Source organism: Panthera leo, chromosome D3, assembly GCF_018350215.1.
Source record: "Panthera leo isolate Ple1 chromosome D3, P.leo_Ple1_pat1.1, whole genome shotgun sequence".
Lineage (NCBI taxonomy): Eukaryota > Metazoa > Chordata > Mammalia > Carnivora > Felidae > Panthera > Panthera leo.
The window spans coordinates 69611218-69628707 of record NC_056690.1 but is presented as its reverse complement, the minus strand read 5'-3'; the positions used below and the strand labels follow the sequence as shown (position 1 = coordinate 69628707).

Sequence of the window (17490 nt, the reverse complement as noted above, 5' to 3'; positions counted from 1 at the left end):
GTATAAAGGGCATCACCCCCCCCCCACCACACACACACACATTAAAAAAAAAAAAAATTCACATAGAACTTCAGACTTCCTAAAAGTAAGCCACTAATAAATAGCCTGCCGTTGACCAGAAGCCTGGTGCATGGTGTCCTGTGTTGCAGACACATGTACCTTTACTGCAGGGGACAGTCTTTGTGTTAATGCCCAGCCCCTGCTTATAAGCAGTGAGCTGATCACAGCTGGAGCATTTGGAACGAACTAAGTGTATTCCCTAACGAAAATTGTATGAATGTGTGCTGTTTCCTTTGCTTGAAAGACTTTTTTCCTCTTCCCCTTGTCTGCCTAGGTTCCACCCTCCTTCCTGACTGGGCTCTTAAAATGCCTTCTGGTCTGCAAAGCCTGTTCTGATCTCCCAGAAGGAGTTAGCGACCCCCATCCTCTTTTGGCCACCAGCACTCCGTTTCTGTCTTCCGTTATTGCATTTACCTACCCCCTTGTCTTGCAGTTGAGAGTTTGTCATTTCACTGGACTATGAACACTGAAATGTCAGGGATCCCGTTGTTGTGTCCCTGGCACCATGAATGGTTCTTACAGGAGCTCTGAGTTTGTGCAGGTGGCTGCATGGGTTCCCAGCTTGCGGGGGGATGGGGGGAGGGGCAGTCACGACTGTCACCTGCCACTAATAGCTCACGGTTACGAAGCACTTAGGAGTCACTCTAACCCTTCACATCCCTCTTCTAGTCCTCGCATGGCGCCTTAGAGGGATGCAAGCCTCCTCATTTTGTAGATGAGGAAACTGAAGTATAGAAAGCCGATCAAAGTTCCCCAAGGTGTTACAGGTGGACCGGCTCAACACCCCCCAGCCACTCTGAATCACAGTGCCCATTGAGCCAGTCTCATTGACTAATGTCACTGTGCATAATTAACCTTTCTGCAGAAAGAATAGGGATCAGTGCTTCAAGACTTATCTGGGGACATTGTATTTCCTGTTTCCCTCCCCTTTTGGGGGGCCTCATCTTCTAGTCACCAGTGCTACCTAGGGTGAAGCTGCATGTTAGCCTAGAAGGGCACCTGCCAGCACCAAGCAAGTGCCAGTGCATTTTAGAACACAGTGATGACGAGAGAAGCCGGTGGCATGTGGGCCAGGCAACAGGTGCTGAATAGCTGGGAGTTTAATGGGAGGGAGGCTGGGGCCAGCTTCATGAGGTGGTTCATGAGTGATTGTCTCCTCCTACAGGGATTTAGGAATGCCCTTCATCCCCTACTGGAGTTTGTTTATTCTTTAATCCCACCAGTGTGTATTGCATCCTTTCTATGTACTCTAACCTAGAATGGTCGCTCACCGTGAGCCTTATAAAAGAGCATAACACATGCGCCCTGCCCTCCAGGACTGCTAGTACCTGGTGTGATTATGGACCTCACCAGAGGGAATCAGATTATAGAGACCTGAGCCTTGATTGTGACAGGGGAGCAGGATATTAGCAAGTGTCTGCTGGGAGTCCAGGGAGCGTAAGGAAATATGTGTGCACGGCGTGCGGAGAGGAGATGGTGTTACAGAGGGGGCGTGGTGCAGTGAGAGACCGCTGGCCTGGGAGTCCTGCCTCTCGATGTCTCCAGTGAGACTTAGAGGGAGTCCCTGCATGCCAGGCTTTGGTCTTGGCATCCGTGAGGTAAAAGGAGTGGCTTGGGGTGGATTGCTGAGATTCCGTTCTGCCCCCTCAGTCTACGATTCTTAGAGGAGCCCTCAGAAGATTACCCCTGATTGGTATGTGAACGGTGTCGTCAGCAAGTTCCGAGGGTTAGAGAAAGCAGGTCTGAGGTAGGGGATGTGCCCCAGACACGTGGGCTGAGGAGAGAGTGACCATCAGGCTAGTGGTGACTGGCTACAGCAGGTGGGACCTTCAGAAGTATCCTTGTGAAAACAGTGGCTTTGCAGACCAAGTCATACACTTCCTGGTGGTTTTTCCAGAAGAGGAAACAAGCGTATGTGCTCTGGTTCCTGGGATGCAGCAGACACCCCCAGGCCCTGGCTCTGCTGAAGCCTGAGCTGCCAGGCTTCTTTCTGGACTGAGAGGGCTGAGCCACCCACCTTTTGCTCCCTCGCCCCTCTTCACTGAGAGGGAGCCCTGGCCAGTAGGGCAGTGATGAAGGCAGGGCCTCAGCTGCCTGGGGGCTTCTCCCCTCATCCAGCCCATCCCTCCCAGCGTGTGCTGAGGGCCCACTGGGCACATGGCCCTGAACAGAGGCAGGGTTGAGGACCAGGCCCAGACCTAACCTCTCCCAGCTTCGCCTTTGGCCTGGCTGTGAACGGGGACAGTCGGCGACTGTCCAGCTGGACGCTGTGTCCCAGCTTAGGCAGTTCCATCTTGCCTGTGTAAGGAACCCGTAAAACGTGGTGATTCAGCATTATTTCAGAGCCGTTTGTCAACCTGAGACATTCTATCGTGTGTGTGTTTTTCTTAGACCTTGGCTCATTACTTCTTCCTTATGGTCTTCGTGCCGATGAACAAAATTAGATAGGAGTTTATCTACGAAGAGCTCTCAGTTACAGCGGGTTAACTATGAAGTGCTCTACCCCAGCTTGTCTGCAAGCACACTGCTGGGTCGTCTTTCCTTAGCCACAGGGGTGAGCACAGGGAAAGGTAATTAACATTAACCTAATTAGATACACTTAAGACAGTAATTATATGTCAAATCTCAAAACCTAGTCTGAAGTCAAATAAAATTTCTTTGGAGAGCTATATGCAATCTGAAATTATGCATACAATGGTGTGGCCATTTGAGGATAATCTTTGTAAAATGATCTGAGGGGGTCATTTCCTTGCTCAGAGCACCACCAGGGGCTTCCCATCCCAGTTGTGTACTGTGGCCTGCGGGGCCTTTGGTGATTTGTTCTTTCTGCCCCCACACTTGACCCTCCTTGACTTTCCTGTTCCTCAAACATACCCAGCTTTTGCTACCACAGGACATTTGGATCTGTTCTACTCTTCTCCTGGGGATGCCTCCTTTAGTTTATTTAGGTTTTTGTTCAAATACCACCTCCATAAAAACGCCTTCCTAGATTTACCGTATTTAAGCATCCCCATCCCACCCTTAAATCCCAAGTTTTACTGTCTTCAGAATCTTCACTGCCTGAAAACCTTGCCTTGGTTTGCTTGCCTTTCTCCTCTCACCATGATGTCAGTTGCCTGACGGCAGGCATCTTGTTCAGTGCTGCGGCCTGGACACCATAACCCCATGTCTAATAGTAGGGACTTAGTGTCTGTTCAGCGAATGCTGAGAGTTGGGGTGTGTCTCAGGAGCAGGGGTATCCAAGCTCTGACCAGGGAACTCTGCATGGAAGAACTGGATGGTAGGGTATGTTACCTCACTGATGCTCCCCTCCCTGCTTTGTAAAGGATCCCGACAAGTTCCAGTTTGGCCGCACCAAGATCTTTTTCCGGGCAGGCCAGGTGGCTTACCTGGAGAAGCTTCGGGCTGACAAGTTCCGGGCAGCCACGATCATGATCCAGAAAACTGTCCGGGGCTGGCTGCAGAAGGTGAAATACCGCAGGCTGAAGGCCACTACCTTAACTCTGCAGCGGTATTGCCGAGGGCTCCTGGCCCGCAGGTGAGCCAAACTGGGGCACATCTGGTGTGTCAGGTCGCGGGGGAGGGGGGCTTGGTTGGTTGGCCTCCCTCAGCCTGATTAGAGTGGTTCTTTCTGCACCCAGCTTTCTCTCAGGAACTGGGTACGTGTCTCCTGCGCCCTTCTCACCTGAGGGAGTAAGTCTAGCTCCAAGTCTCCTGGTTCTCCCAGTCTGTCCCCATCCCACCAGTACTAATCTAGGATGGGCCCTGTGTGCCACAAAACCACTATTTTCCCTTTGCCTAAATCCCAAAGTAATCTTCTTTTAGAAAAAAAGACCAATTCAGCCTTCACCCCTTCCACTAAGCTTCTTTATTTTACAGCACCATTTTCCAAATCCCCCGGGAGTTTGGGAACGAGAGCTGGAAAGCTCCTGGAAGGTCCTTAGGTAGATTCATTGCATGGAGCCAGTACTGAGGGTATGACTTTAGCCACAGGTGGCTATGCAGGGGCAGAGCAGCCCAGCACCATGCAGCCCAAACTACTTTCCCTCCCACCTGGTCTCATTGGGTCGATAAGGCACCAAAGCAGTGTGAGCCTCTCCACCGAGAGGGCACGTGGGACACGGCCTCCCGCGAGACCCACCCCTCGTTCTAGATCCACGAGCTCACGATGTAGGGATTTCCTTATTCCATGAAGTCTTGCATTTGGAAGTCAAACTTTGACAAGTGGCTGTTCAGTCACTTCTGCTGGAACATTAAAAGGAAAAAAAAGCCCCTGAGTTACAAGCCAGATCAGGCATCCTTTGTATCCGAAAGTTCGAGATTGCTCATGCTGGCCTTCACATCCTTGCTGTAGGCTGTTTCCCCGGGCTTAACCAGAGATGACGAATGCCACTGATCACCTCTGAATCACCGAGAGATGATCTCTGGAACAAAAGCTATAGAAATAGAAAGTTGTCAGTAGCACCAACGCTAAGTAATTGTCAGCAGTCTGTGCCCGTAAGCCAAGTCATTGCTGAGTGCCCCTGTGTGTGCAACTCTGTCTTACCCAGAGGACAGGGAGAACCTAAAACAGAGTTGGCCTGTGTTCTCCCTGTGGGAGTTCGTGCCCCGGGGGACATGCAGGGCCCACATAGGGAGAAAGTACCTACAATGAGTTAGACTGTCGAACCAGACTCCCTTCAGCACGCGGGGTGGGGCTGGTGGGGAAGTTCCCTCTGCCTCCCGGGCTCTGCTAGAGGACTTCTGAGAGCCTTTCTAACTTTTAATATTCTGAGTTTCTGAACACTTACTATGCACCTGGCATCAAACAAAGCCCTGAAGGGTAAGAAGTGTCAGACTAACTTTGTCTTACTTGGGGGGTGTGGTGGGGAATGGAGAAGCGAAACAGGAAAGTAGAGATGTCCATGCGTCGTGCGTCCCAGACGGAAAGAGCAGGGAGATAGGGTGCAGGCCTGTGAAGGTTTTATTCATTCAGCAGATATATACTGAGCACCTACAGGCCTGGCCCTTGCTAGATATGGGGGGCATGATTGAGAGCTGGCTGTTGGCATCTCCAAGCTGAGTGAGGTACCGGAGACTGACAGAAGCGTAAACGTGGTGTCAGTGGGGACTGCCCAGGTTGGTGTGAGGGGTTCACGGGAGGGGGAGTGAGCAGGGCTTGGGAGGCTCAGACTGAGCTTTAAACTTTCGGGAAGACCTCTTAGACAACACGGAAGATGCTCATGCTGCCATTCAGGGCCTGAGCTCCAGGTACCCGTGGCGTTGCTGTGTTCTGTGAGCGTGATCAACATGGGCTCAGCCTGGGGCGTCCAAGCACATGGCTTGCGTTCACACACGGCTCCCAGGCCTCCGTCAGCAGGGCCCGCCTGCGCTCTCCCTCCCCAGGCTGGCCGAGCATCTGCGGAGGACGCGAGCAGCCATCATGCTCCAGAAGCAGTACCGCATGCGGAGGGCCCGCCTGGCCTACCAGAGGGTCCACAGGGCCACCGTCACCATCCAGGCCTTCACTCGGGGCATGTTCGTGCGGAGAATGTACCAGCAGGTGTGTAGCCACTCCCCACCCCACCCCCCCCCCCCCCCCCCCCGCCAGCCCTGCCCCGGGGACTCAGGGGCTGCAGACTGGGAGTCAAAGCAGCAGCAAATGGATTGTCGCCACCACGAACATTGTGGGTGTGCTCCTAACGTTCTGCTAAGTGATTTGACACCTTTGCTCCCACTGAGTCCTTTCAAAGTCCCACAAAGTATAGTATATTAGAGTCTTCCAGAGAAACGGAACGCGTGTGTGTGTATACAAATATGGGGACTCTCAGGAAATTGTCCACATGGTTATGGATGCTGGGAAGTCCCATAATCTACCATCTATAAGCTGGAGGCCCAGGAAAGCCAGGGGTGTAAATCAGTCCATGTCTGAAGGCCTAAGAACCAGAGGAGCCAATAGTGTAAATCCCAGTCCCAGTGCAGGAGAAAATGATGTCCTAACTCAAGCAGTGAGGCAGGAGGAAGGGGGCGAATTCCCCTTCCCTCTGCCTTTTGTTCTCTTTGAGCCCTTAGGGATGATGCCCTCCCACATTGCAGGGAGGACAGTCCACTCATTCAGATGCTCATCTACTGTAGAAACGCCCTCAGACGCACCAGAAGCAGTGTTTAATCTGGGCACCGTGAGGCCTGGCAAGTCCACACGCGAGAGTAACCATCATAGGTTGGATGGGTGCGTGTCGTCATGCTCCTTTGACAGCTGAGATGCTTGGGGACGCTGTCCCCTGCCCAAAGGGCACTTGGTCAGCCAGTGGCAGAGCCTGGTGACCTGTCTTGGGCTCGCTCAGACTTGAGAGCAGAGGGCAATATGAGGTATCATCAGGTCTCACCGCTTCATTTAGTGGGTTAGGACTCTGAAGCCCAGCAAGGTAAGGTCAGGACAGCAGGACCCCGACCTCCCTGCCAGGCCATTATTCCAGCGAAGCCGAGTTACCCAGTAGCCTTGAGTCAGGACACAGCCATTCCAGCATATCACTCCGATACAGCTGAAGCCCAAAGCTAGGATGAAGGACAGATTGGAAGGAAAGGTCTAAAATATTCTTTTTTCATGAAGAGAACATTTTTCTCTTTTATGGTCGGAGAAGGTCTGATTTTCTAATAAAACACTGAAGTGACCGTGAAAAATCAAATGTGATCAGACACCAGGGTGGCACTGAGTGATGTAAGATGGGGAAACCCAAGTCAGTGGGAGGTCGTTGTGTGAACGTTCCTAGGAGATCAGTGACATCTGTGTGATGCCCTCAGGGAAGGGGCACATGACTTTGGGAGGCACTAGGCTTGAACCCAGCTCTATCTTAGAGCTGTGATACTGGGCTTATTTGCTCATTTATTCATTTATCCCACAAATACTTCTTTTGCAAGGCCTTAGGGTAGACACATTGAGGATCTCGTTTTCTGAGTGGTTGGTAACTTGATAGAAAAAGGAAAGTGAATTACAAGCCATATTTGTACCTATAAGTCATTGGCTCATCATGGACTCTGACTAGAGAATCTCATCCCCCGGGCTCCCCATCACCAGGGAGGGGAGCTGAATCTGTTGAGTGGGAAGATGCCAGCAGGGTTTATCTTCAGGTCCCTCCAACTTGGGAGGTTTTTATGCTGTGGTTCCCTAACCAATAAAACAAAGTAAAACAAACTACTAAAAACAAGAGTTTAACAGCTGGCTCTCTGCAGGTAGATAGGCTGCTGCAGAACTTAGTTAAAACTTGTTCATGAAACAAATGGCCACCAAAACTTTGTTAGGCATGTCCTCTCTGCATCTCCTAAAACTAGGCCAGTCTTGACTCTCCCTTCCTCCAGGCAGTGTGTGAGCGTCCCTCATTCCTGTCCTGCAGTGCAAACCCACCAGGTATGTGCTTGTCCCCACCAGGTCCTCATGGAGCACAAGGCCACCATCCTCCAGAAGCACGTGCGGGGTTGGGTGGCACGTAGGCGCTTTCAGCGGCTGCGGGGCGCGGCCATCGTCATCCAGTGTGCCTTCCGCATGCTTAAGGCCAAGCAGGAGCTGAAGGCCCTCAAGATCGAGGCCCGCTCAGCAGAGCACCTGAAACGTCTCAACGTGGGCATGGAGAACAAGGTGGTCCAGCTGCAGCGGAAGATTGATGACCAGGTCAGCATCAGGAGCTCCCTGCCAGGGGTTGGGGGCTGTGGGAGGCACCAGGGGGGCCTTTGAGAGAAATCCTCAGGGGAACTGCTTGTGTCAGAGACCTGAGGGAGCACAGACATCCCGAGAAGATCACTCGGCAGGAACGTCTACTGACTATGGCAGACAGAATAGTGCCCCCAAAGATGTTTGCATCCTAATTCCCAGGGCCTGTGAATATGGGACCTCACACGGCAAATGGGACTTTGCAGATGTAATTAAGGGTCTTGGGATGGGGAGACCAGCCTGGATTATTTGAGTGGGCCCAGCATATTCACAAGGGTCCTCGCAAGAGGGAGGCAAGAGGGTCAGATTCAGAAAGGATGTGGTGACAGAGGTTGGAGTGAGGCAGGGCCATGAGCCCAGGATGCAGGCAGCCTCCAGGAACTAGAAAAGGCAGTAACATGGATTCCCCACTGGAACCTCCAGGAGGAACACAGCCCTGCTCTGACCCCTTTTAGGCTTCTGACCTCCAGAACCATAAGGTAATAGATTTATATTGGTAACTTTATGGTAATTTGTTACTACAGTAGTCAAAATCATGGTCTCCTGCCCTTGTAGAGGCAGCCTGGGGTAGTCATCTTAGCCGATGTTGATGGGGAGGTTTCGCTGCCTGCCAGGCTCTGTCCTGGTGCTTTGTATGAACTTGTTTAACCCTCACAACAGCCCCATAAGGTAAATAGCATCATCCTCCATTCTTGACAGGTGAAGGTCACACAGGTGACCTTGGAAGGCCATGATTTGAACCCCACTGCTCTGGCTCTGGAGCCCATGTTCTTTACCACTTTGCTCTTTGGCCTCTGTTGCGTTGTGTGGTGGGAAAAACACATGCTTTGGAATCCAAAAGAATCCAGTTCACATTCAACTCTGCTGCTTAGAAACCAAGTGACCTGATCCCTCCACGCCTCAGTTTTCTTATCCATAAAATGGGGCTTCTAGGGCTGGAAGAAGAGTGAGTGAACATGCACAAAGGATCTGGTATGCACTAGGGAGCCCAGGAAATGGTTACCACTATTGTATTTATGCTTTTTCCTTTTCCTACCCTAACCACCTTCTCAACCAGTGTCACAAGTCATTGGTCAGGTCTCTATGGGTGTGTGGGGTATTGTGCAGGGCACTGCAGGGAATCCGAAACAAGCCCAGGATGCTCGACACCCCCCACCAGGTCGGAAAGATGAGGCAGGCACGCGTGCACACACTCCCATACACCCACTTTTTTGGTGGCTCCAGTGGCCAATCTTCTTCATTCTCCTCTTTGGAACTTTACTTGGTGCTTGACGGTTTCTGGTGCTTCGTTAGGCTTGGTGAGCAGAGGATGACTTTGACACACATGGATGCTGTATTGCAAGGGAACAATATTAAGGTAGCGTGACCAACAGCCTCCACTACCCTGATGATTTCCTATGCACTCCCACATGCCACGCCCTGTGATCAGTGTTTTATGTTCACTCTCATTTGATCCTATAGCAACTTTGTGAAGTCATTTTACAGATGAGGAAATTGTGGATCAGGGACATCAAGTACCTTGCTGAGGTCACAGAATTAGAAAGTTCTAGAACCAGCGTTCCAGCCCGATCTGTCTGATCCCACAGCCATAATAAGGATGATGCTAGTTTTCTTAACCACAAATATCACTAAACTGTTAGCCCTTCCCTGTGTATTGTCCTTGCTAACATAGGTTCCCAGCGTTGAAAGCAGGCTCACAGTTAGTTTGCCTCAGGCAGGGTAGTAAGATGACCATAGGAGCAGGCTCCTGCAGTGGCCTGGAAGGTTTCGATCACCTCCTGAGAAAGGACAGGGGAAAGGGAGGGAGAAGAACACAAAGAATGCCACAGTGTGTTTGTGCAGTGTTGAGAGAGAATCCGAGTTGGAGTCACCAGGCACTGCCCTGGAGGTCACTCCCTTGTATTGCATCTATTCTAGGCTGGGCGTTTTTTAAGCTTCACAAGACCCCAATAGGGCAAGAAAATAAGCCATTTTATACTTAAACCACCTACCCCAAACAGCAGCCCAGAAGTATTGTTTTGACGGTAGTAAAATGTCCCTGCTTCTCTGCTCTTGCAAAGACCAGTCTTCTCAAGAAGAAGCTGTTGTCCTGGATGTTTATGTTCTGATGTGAGTTCAACAGGGTGTCTGTTTTGCTTGAGTACTTAGCAATACAGCAAGTTGAAGTGCAGGGTGGAGGACACTAGGTACCTGCCCCTGGTCGGCCTGCAGTGATAATGCCCAGTCGTGGTTGAAGGCACATCTGCCCAGAAGGATAGGACTGGAAAGGATTGGCCATTTGAAAAACTCAAGTACAGGGAGGGGCCCAGGTTTTGTTATTGTCACTGTTGTTGTTCTGGCCGTTGATCACTGACCACAAAAGACATTTGCATGGTTAAAATTTGCCAATTAACCTTCTGAGTAAAGTGTAGTCAGACGAGTGGCTTTGTTGGCCACCCTGCCAGGAGCCCTGTGTACTGCCCAGTCACTGCAGCCCTCGGTTTCCAGCCCCAGGGCCCTGCATTGGCGTTGCTGATTTCTGAAGTTAACTGGTGAGGTTAAAAATAAATCTGATATTTTACAACCCACGTGCTGGAACATCAAAGAGAAGCAGATTTAAAAGGCCTATTTTTAAAAAGAGCTTTTTGCCTTAAGCTTCCTGCTTGGCAAACATCTGTGAGTGGTGGCAGGTGCTATCCACCCTGGGCAGGCTGCCCTATGTGCAGAGGGTGATCAGAAGAGGCAAAAGGGGTGGATTAGATCCTGCTTCCTGGTACCCCTCCCTGCATTGCCCAACTATGTACCAGGCACATTCTCCTGTATTAATTTATGTAATCCTCACCAGGACCCTGTGAGATAATCTCATCCCCGCTTTAAACTGAGGCACAGAGGCTAAGCAGCCTGCCCAAGGTCACACACTAGTAAGTAGCATGACTAGGATTGAAAAACTTGGCAGTCTGGCTCCAGAGAAGGTTCTGTCCCCAACCAAATTATAGGATATCTGCACATTAGGAGATTCTTTTGACTTAAGAGAATTCCTCAATCCGAGGAGGACTCTTAGCTTTGTTTTGGGTTCATTCACATATAGATGGCATTGTCCTTGGACCAGTTGGTCTTCTACAGTGGGGTGTGTGACCCGGTGTCAAACATGCTTGACATTCTTTCGTGAGAAGGAGGCATCAGCATAATCTTGGTACCAGGTCTTCAGAGATGCTTGTTTATTGAAGTCTCTTGGCAGATGGGGCTGGCCATTTGAAATTGTCTTTCTGTTCTTTGTGTAATGCCCAGAGACAACTCTGGTCACTGCTCTCCTGACACACGAGGTTCTTAAGCCAGAAGGAGAGGACAGGCAAAGACGTCCCAAGGTATTTTTCAGAGTAGCATGGGGTAGTGGACAAAATCCTAGCTGGATGGGGGCCTGAGTTCTGTCTCAGTTACACTTGTACCAGAGTTGACAGCTTGGGATTACGGCTGAATCTGTAAGTGGAGATTGGCCTAAGATTTCTAAAGTAACCTCTAGCTCAAAAATTAACCGATACTATGATGTGGCTAAAGTAGTGGTTCCCAACTCCAGGCTGCACTGTAAGATTACCTGATGGAGTTTTTTTGTTTTGTTTTAAAAGTATTCCCAGTGTCAAGGAGTCAGCAAAGGAGGAAATTGAAGGATAACACGAGGGTAAGGTTAGTGCCAAAATTCATGGCTAAGGTTTCGTGCACCCAACTAAAGTGACAAGACACAAAATTGGCACCAAGTTCCCAAGCAAACAGAAAGAAGGAAATAGGATCATTTGAGAGTTTAAGAGAAAAACTGTTGGAAGAGGATTGGAGCTGTCCCTTGTACTGAAACTTTTTCCTGTGGGTTTTTGTAATCTGTGATCTCAGAAACTGCTACTTCAGAATATCTTTAAACAGTAAATACAGTAACAGTTCCTGGGGCCATTTCTTACACTGTCCCTGATGCAGGCCTGTGCTGTGACATTTTTTAGCCAAAATGATGTAGCCTATGAACTTGGCTGTCTACAGTTCTGGCTTTATTCAGATACAACATGTAGAGTGAGTAGGCCATTTGAACCTACAATTTTTCTTTTATAATGAGGGTCAAGTTTTAGACCTTTAGGAGTACAATGCCGTATTTAAATGTTTTATCTGAAAAAATATGATAGAATCATATGGATTCAGTTAGTAGCCTTTTAAATCAGACTGGTTCAGTATATTTAGTATACACTCAGTAGATACGTTAAATTAGTTATTTTATGATTCACAAGAGCATCCAAGTACGTTTGAGAAATAGCATAATTCACAGTTTTCTGGCCTCCAGTGCCTCAGTGTCCTTAACTGAAATGGGGATATGAATCAGTCTCACTACATAGGATTTTGAGAATTGGATGGAGTTAGTATATGTGAATTATGTAGTACAGTGCCTGCCCCATAGTAAGCACCCAATGAGTGCTGGTAGCACATGTGAAACATGTTATTTTTCATGATGCAGATAGTCTTGCAATGATTTCCTCACCACCTTCCCCAGGGGTCTGTAGACCATTAATTGGGAACTACTTGAAGCCTCTTCCATACAGTTCGGCAGATTGTTCACTGCACAAGGATAGTTGGCTATGGGGACAAATAGGGCTGAAGACCATCCTATGCTCTGCTCATCTGACTGTGAGCCCTGGAGCATTGCTGCCCTGTGGAATCTGTGCACCCCTGCAGCTGTGTCCATGCAGAGACGCAGCTCTGTGGACCTCCTTCCTCCCTGGAGGTGGTGCCCTTTCTGGTTTATACAAAAGTTCTGTAGAGGTCAGCACAGGTCTTGGGATCATGGACTAGAGGAACAGGTTGAATGCCAATATCCCTCAGGTGGGGTAATACTTCAAGCCTAAAAAATCTTGCCAAGCAGACCTTTGAGAGGGAAAAAAAGCTTTTGAAAAAGTAACAAATAGGAGAGTCTCAAGTTACCTTCCCAAACAGGTTCCTTGTTGGCAGTTGAGGACAGATCTGTGCCCTTCAGTAGTAGGGGCAGGGTGAGCATCCTCTCAGGATATCTGAGGAACCCAAGGAGAATAGGGGTCTGTCTGGAAATCCCCAGATTCTGGTATTAGGAAAGGGCCTTCACTGGGGCAGGACAGAGTGGGCCAGCTCTCCAGGTCCTACTGACAAAGGCAGCTCTGAGGAGCTTAGCCGCCATTGTAAGGAGGGTTTCTGGGGTCTATGGGGGAGCAAGTCCCCACCTTCCACCCATACATACCCCGTGTCAAGCTTGGCTGCACAGCCATGGGCACCTGATATGGACCTCATGGCATGAGGATAAGATGGGAAACTGCTGGGTCCTTCTGGGGTCTTCCTTTCTGAAATCATGCCTGCAGAGCACAAAATGTGCAGCTGTAGTGAGTCCCCAGCAATGATTTTTGGATGCTGCTGATGACCTAGGGAGGTGCCCAGGTGCTGCTCTTAGGAATCTCCCCACCACCTCAGGTGATCAGCCAAGAGTTCAGACTGAGCAAAGAAGACAGCTCCCGTTTATGGGGCACTTACCGTGTGTCAGGCACCAGGATATCCCTGAATCTTGATGAAACTCCAAGGAAGGGCTTACCATTGTCCCCCTTCCACATATGAGGAAACTGGGGCACAGAGAAGTCGAGTGATCTGATCGGACGTGTGCAGCTGATCAGGGATAGAGCTGAGATCTGGACACAAGTCTGTCTGCCTCCATCCACTCTTAACATCCTGACTTTCCCGAGTCCCATGTCCACCTGGATGTTAGCATCCACGAAGAGTCGACCTCCTGGAGAGTCACGTTATCTTTGCATGAGGGTGCTAGGGTGTCCTCTGTGTCTGTGGCAGGATGCTGTCATCTGCAGAACATAGTTCTCCCTGAGAGTCTACAGAGGGGTGGGAGGTACCTGTGCCCCTTGCCACCACCACCATATTTTGTGCCTTCTTCCATACTCCACACTAACTCCAGTCGGAAACCCCTAGAGCCCAGTCCTCTGCTCTGCTCCCGTGATGATCTGAGCCAGCTATGCCATCTGGGGGTGACCGTTGGGCTGAACCTAACTGCCAGTCTGGAGTGGAGAAGAGTGGACATGGCTAACCCACCACACACTCCCTCCCTGAGTCCACTCCCCTTGTGCAGGGACCTTTCAGGCTCCAGGCAGGGGACTCAGACCAGGGCAGGGGGAGGTACAGGCAGGATTGAGTTTTCTAAATGGATGACACCTAACTGGATTTCTCATGATTACTTCAAGCAGCGCTGGCTGCCAGACCAGACATAAGGGCATTTCCTATTGTAACCGGAGGATTTCCCTGGACTGCAGGAGAGTCTCTTTCTGTGACATGAAAACAGGACATGTTCTACTTGGACACCAACAGCAGGTCCCAGGCTTGAGGTCCCACAGCACGAATGGCATCGTGCACTGGGCCCAATGGCCATTCTTCGGCTTTCCGTGAAGCTTAATTTCTGATGTGAATTAGTAATTGATTCCTGATGCCCCAGTTTATTGGTATTTTAACCAACAGCTCTGGTCTACTTGGAGCTCCCACAGAGAATAGCAATGAAGAATAATCAGTGGCTGTTGGTTGCTTGGAGAGCCTTACTTCACTTTCCCCACAGACCCCTTTCAGCGGGTGCTCTCAAGTCCTGCAGCACCAGTTTTTGCCCATGTTGACACGAGCAGTTGACATTGGCCCTAGGTCCCCCGTGTTTCCTCTGTGTGAGCCCTTCTGTAGTGCCCTTGCAAACCTGTACCAGGCACCTGGGGGGATGTTTCTCACTTTCCTGTTGTTCGCTTGGGTGCCCAGTCTGCAGGGGCACAGCATGGACAGAATCTGCCAGGGCATCAGTCTGTGGAGTCAGAGTCTTACAGGGTGAGGTGACAGATGGTGAGAGGGACCCCGGGGCCCTGTAAAGGGCCTCCTTGGAGGAGGGGATACTGAAGGGGTCCTTTGTCTCTGAGCTGGCGATTAGGTTGCAACTCTTTGTGCCAGCAAGTCCAAGGGCAGGAGGGCCCTGTGTAAAAGAGCAAGAAAACCTGAAAAGCAAAGGCTGCAGATCCAGGAAGCCAGCTACGTTGTTCCCACAACTTAAAATTGGCTGCAAGGTCTGTCCAGCTAAACGTAGAAGGCTAACTGCTGTCAGCCAGCTTCCAGCTCTGCCCTCGCTCAGAAACACTTCTTGAATGTCAGCTTTGGTGTTTTTTCTGTTCCTGTATTTCTCCTGGGTTCACAATAGGGTTCTGTCAGGGGGGATGCTGGGAAAGCACTCAAGTATGCAGTGATTGTGAGATTTAATTCCACCTTGGAAGTTCCTTTTTTTTTTTTTAACTGCCATCATGTTTTTTTCCTGCCCCAACAACCTTACTCTCCACCTCTCCCTCTCTGCTGGCTTTCTCACAGAACAAAGAGTTCAAGACTCTGTCGGAGCAGTTGTCGGCGGTCACCTCCACACACACCATGGAGGTAGAGAAGTTGAAGAAGGAGCTGGCCCGCTACCAGCAGAGCCAAGGTGAGGACGGCAGCCTGAGGCTGCAGGAGGAGGTGGAGAGCCTGCGGGCGGAGCTGCAGAGGGCCCACTCGGAGCGCAAGATCCTGGAGGACGCCCACACCAAGGAGAAGGACGAGCTGAGAAAGGTACGTCGAGGCCAGAGAGAGCCGCTTGGCGGTGGCCTGGCCTCCAAAGCACCCCTTCCGAGACCATTTCTTCTTCCAGCTGTAAAATTGACACAGACTTTACTGGGGCTTCTGCCCACACACTGACCATCCCTCTGCATTTGGACGTGAAGTGTGCCTGCTTTGGGGTTAACACACATGAGCACGTGCCATTCACGGAACAAGTGTTAGGTTTCACCATTGGCTGAACACAATGGCATCCCCTGAAAGGAATACACGTGTGTGCCTTGGGGCGTATTTCTTACAGTCTAGAAATAGCCACCACATCGTCTCTGTGGCCTGAGCCCTTGTTAGCAAGAGGCGTGGTACAGAGGTAGTGGCCTTTCTTCTTGACATTGCAGGGATTGGGGCAACCTTTAGACATCCCTACTTGTAGCGATCATATTTTGGGGACTTTGCCTTAAGTGTCAGTGCTGATGGTTTCAGCCTGACTTGTCCATTCTGGTTGGTGTGCTCTGTTTCTCTCTACCGCATAAAATAGAACTTCTTGGGATTGGCCCCCACTCCCCCATCTCAAAGTCCGGATATGAAGATTCCCTTCTCTCCCAGGATAGCTGTTCAAACCAGGAATGTGCCAAGTGCCCATTGGAGAATCCTCCATGGAGGACGCAGCCATTTGCTCCTGCATCTCTGCAGTGACCCACAGACCACAGGGCAGATAGCACCTCGCCCCATCATTTAGTGCCTCCATCACTGGAAGGTCCCAGTGGGGTGAGAAGCTAAGGATGAGGGAGGGATTAAATGTTCCTAATTTTGGAATAATAACTTTAAGTGTTTAAAACTTGAAGCGGGCTAAATGCCGCCTCAGAAAGGGTCCTGGGGTAGATATTGCAATGGCCAGATTCTCATCCCTGTACTGCCACTGCCAAGCCCACATGGGAAAGCTTACTGGCCTTGGTTCTCTCATATGTTTGTCTGTTTTTAAACAGTATAGATCATCTCTCAGGTTTCTAGTGAATGTGGCAACTGGCCAACTCCATGAGATACTATTTGGTGGCTTCTAGAAGGAAAAGGCCCCCAGCCCTGCTCCATAGTGCTTCCCTCTTCCTCTGCCCATTACCTTCTCCTGGTCTGAGAGTCCCCCAGACACCACTAGGGAACATGCAGGCTGCTGTTAGAGACGACGGAGTACAAAGCCACTTGGGCCAGCTCATGCTGAACTTGCCTACATCATTTCCCCGTCCCAGGCAGAATTTCCACACCACCAGCCACTGTTTTCCCTGATCCTGCGGATTTCCCAGGTGTCGGAGATGGGGCCCACACGGGGACTGGGTGATAATGAAGTGAGACCTGGGGCTCCCTGGTGCAGGTGGCTAGCCCAGCACAGAAAAGTAGGAGCTTCTGTCCCCAGTATGCCACCCAGATAAACCTGTCAGCTCACCCACCAGGAGGCCTGAGGTGGACTTCATTCTTTGGGATAAAGCATGGGGTGCTAGGAAGCTCCTGTTCGAATGTAGCTGTAAGCCTGTCACCTACAAACCGTGGGATTCCACCCTTGAGGTCTATTAACTGTGGGAATGGAGGGACAGTAACCCTTCCATGTGAATAAAAAAACAAGATCGTGGAATCCAAAGGCAGAGAAGAACCCAGGATTAGGACTGGAAACCCTTGAGATTGACCCTAGGAGGGAAAGAAAAGCAGGTTCCCTGCATGTGCATACCCGTCGGATGAGACACGTGGGAAGTATGTGTACTCAGCAGATCCACAAAGCTAGCTGTCTCCTCTCAGCTCCCCAGCCACCTTCTCTGCTTCCCCTTGGGCACTTTGATTTGAGGACTTGGTGCTTTAAAGATGTCCAAGTCTCTATCCAAGGGAGTCTGAAGGCTTACATATGAAACTCTTCCTGGGCAGGGCAAAACAGAGAAGAGCTTCCTTCCTTTGCTCCTTAAAATAGTTTCCTAGGAGTGTGTTGAGCTAGGTTTTAAACACAATGAGAGCTTGGAACTGGCAAGAAGACCAGTCTCAAGGCCACTACAAGAAGGGGAAGAATAAGCACAGAGGCAGGACAAGAAAAGCACCTTCTCCGACTCCAAATGTAAGCAAATCCCAAACTAGCAACAGGAGAAGAAACTGGCATGAGATGATTCATTAGGTGCAGCATCCAC

General features: G+C 50.3%; 1 protein-coding gene across 3 annotated transcripts in view; it reads left to right on the top strand.

The window, feature by feature from the left end:
• Window positions 1–17490, top strand: part of MYO5B (myosin VB) — a 338880-nt gene that overhangs the window by 268579 nt on the left and 52811 nt on the right. For all 3 annotated transcript variants that reach the window (XM_042910156.1, XM_042910155.1, XM_042910154.1), the window contains 4 exons: window positions 3387–3598; window positions 5446–5602; window positions 7466–7705; window positions 15113–15346. In XM_042910156.1, the coding sequence (XP_042766090.1) occupies window positions 3387–3598; window positions 5446–5602; window positions 7466–7705; window positions 15113–15346 (843 nt within the window). The remainder of the gene's footprint in view (window positions 1–3386; window positions 3599–5445; window positions 5603–7465; window positions 7706–15112; window positions 15347–17490) is intronic.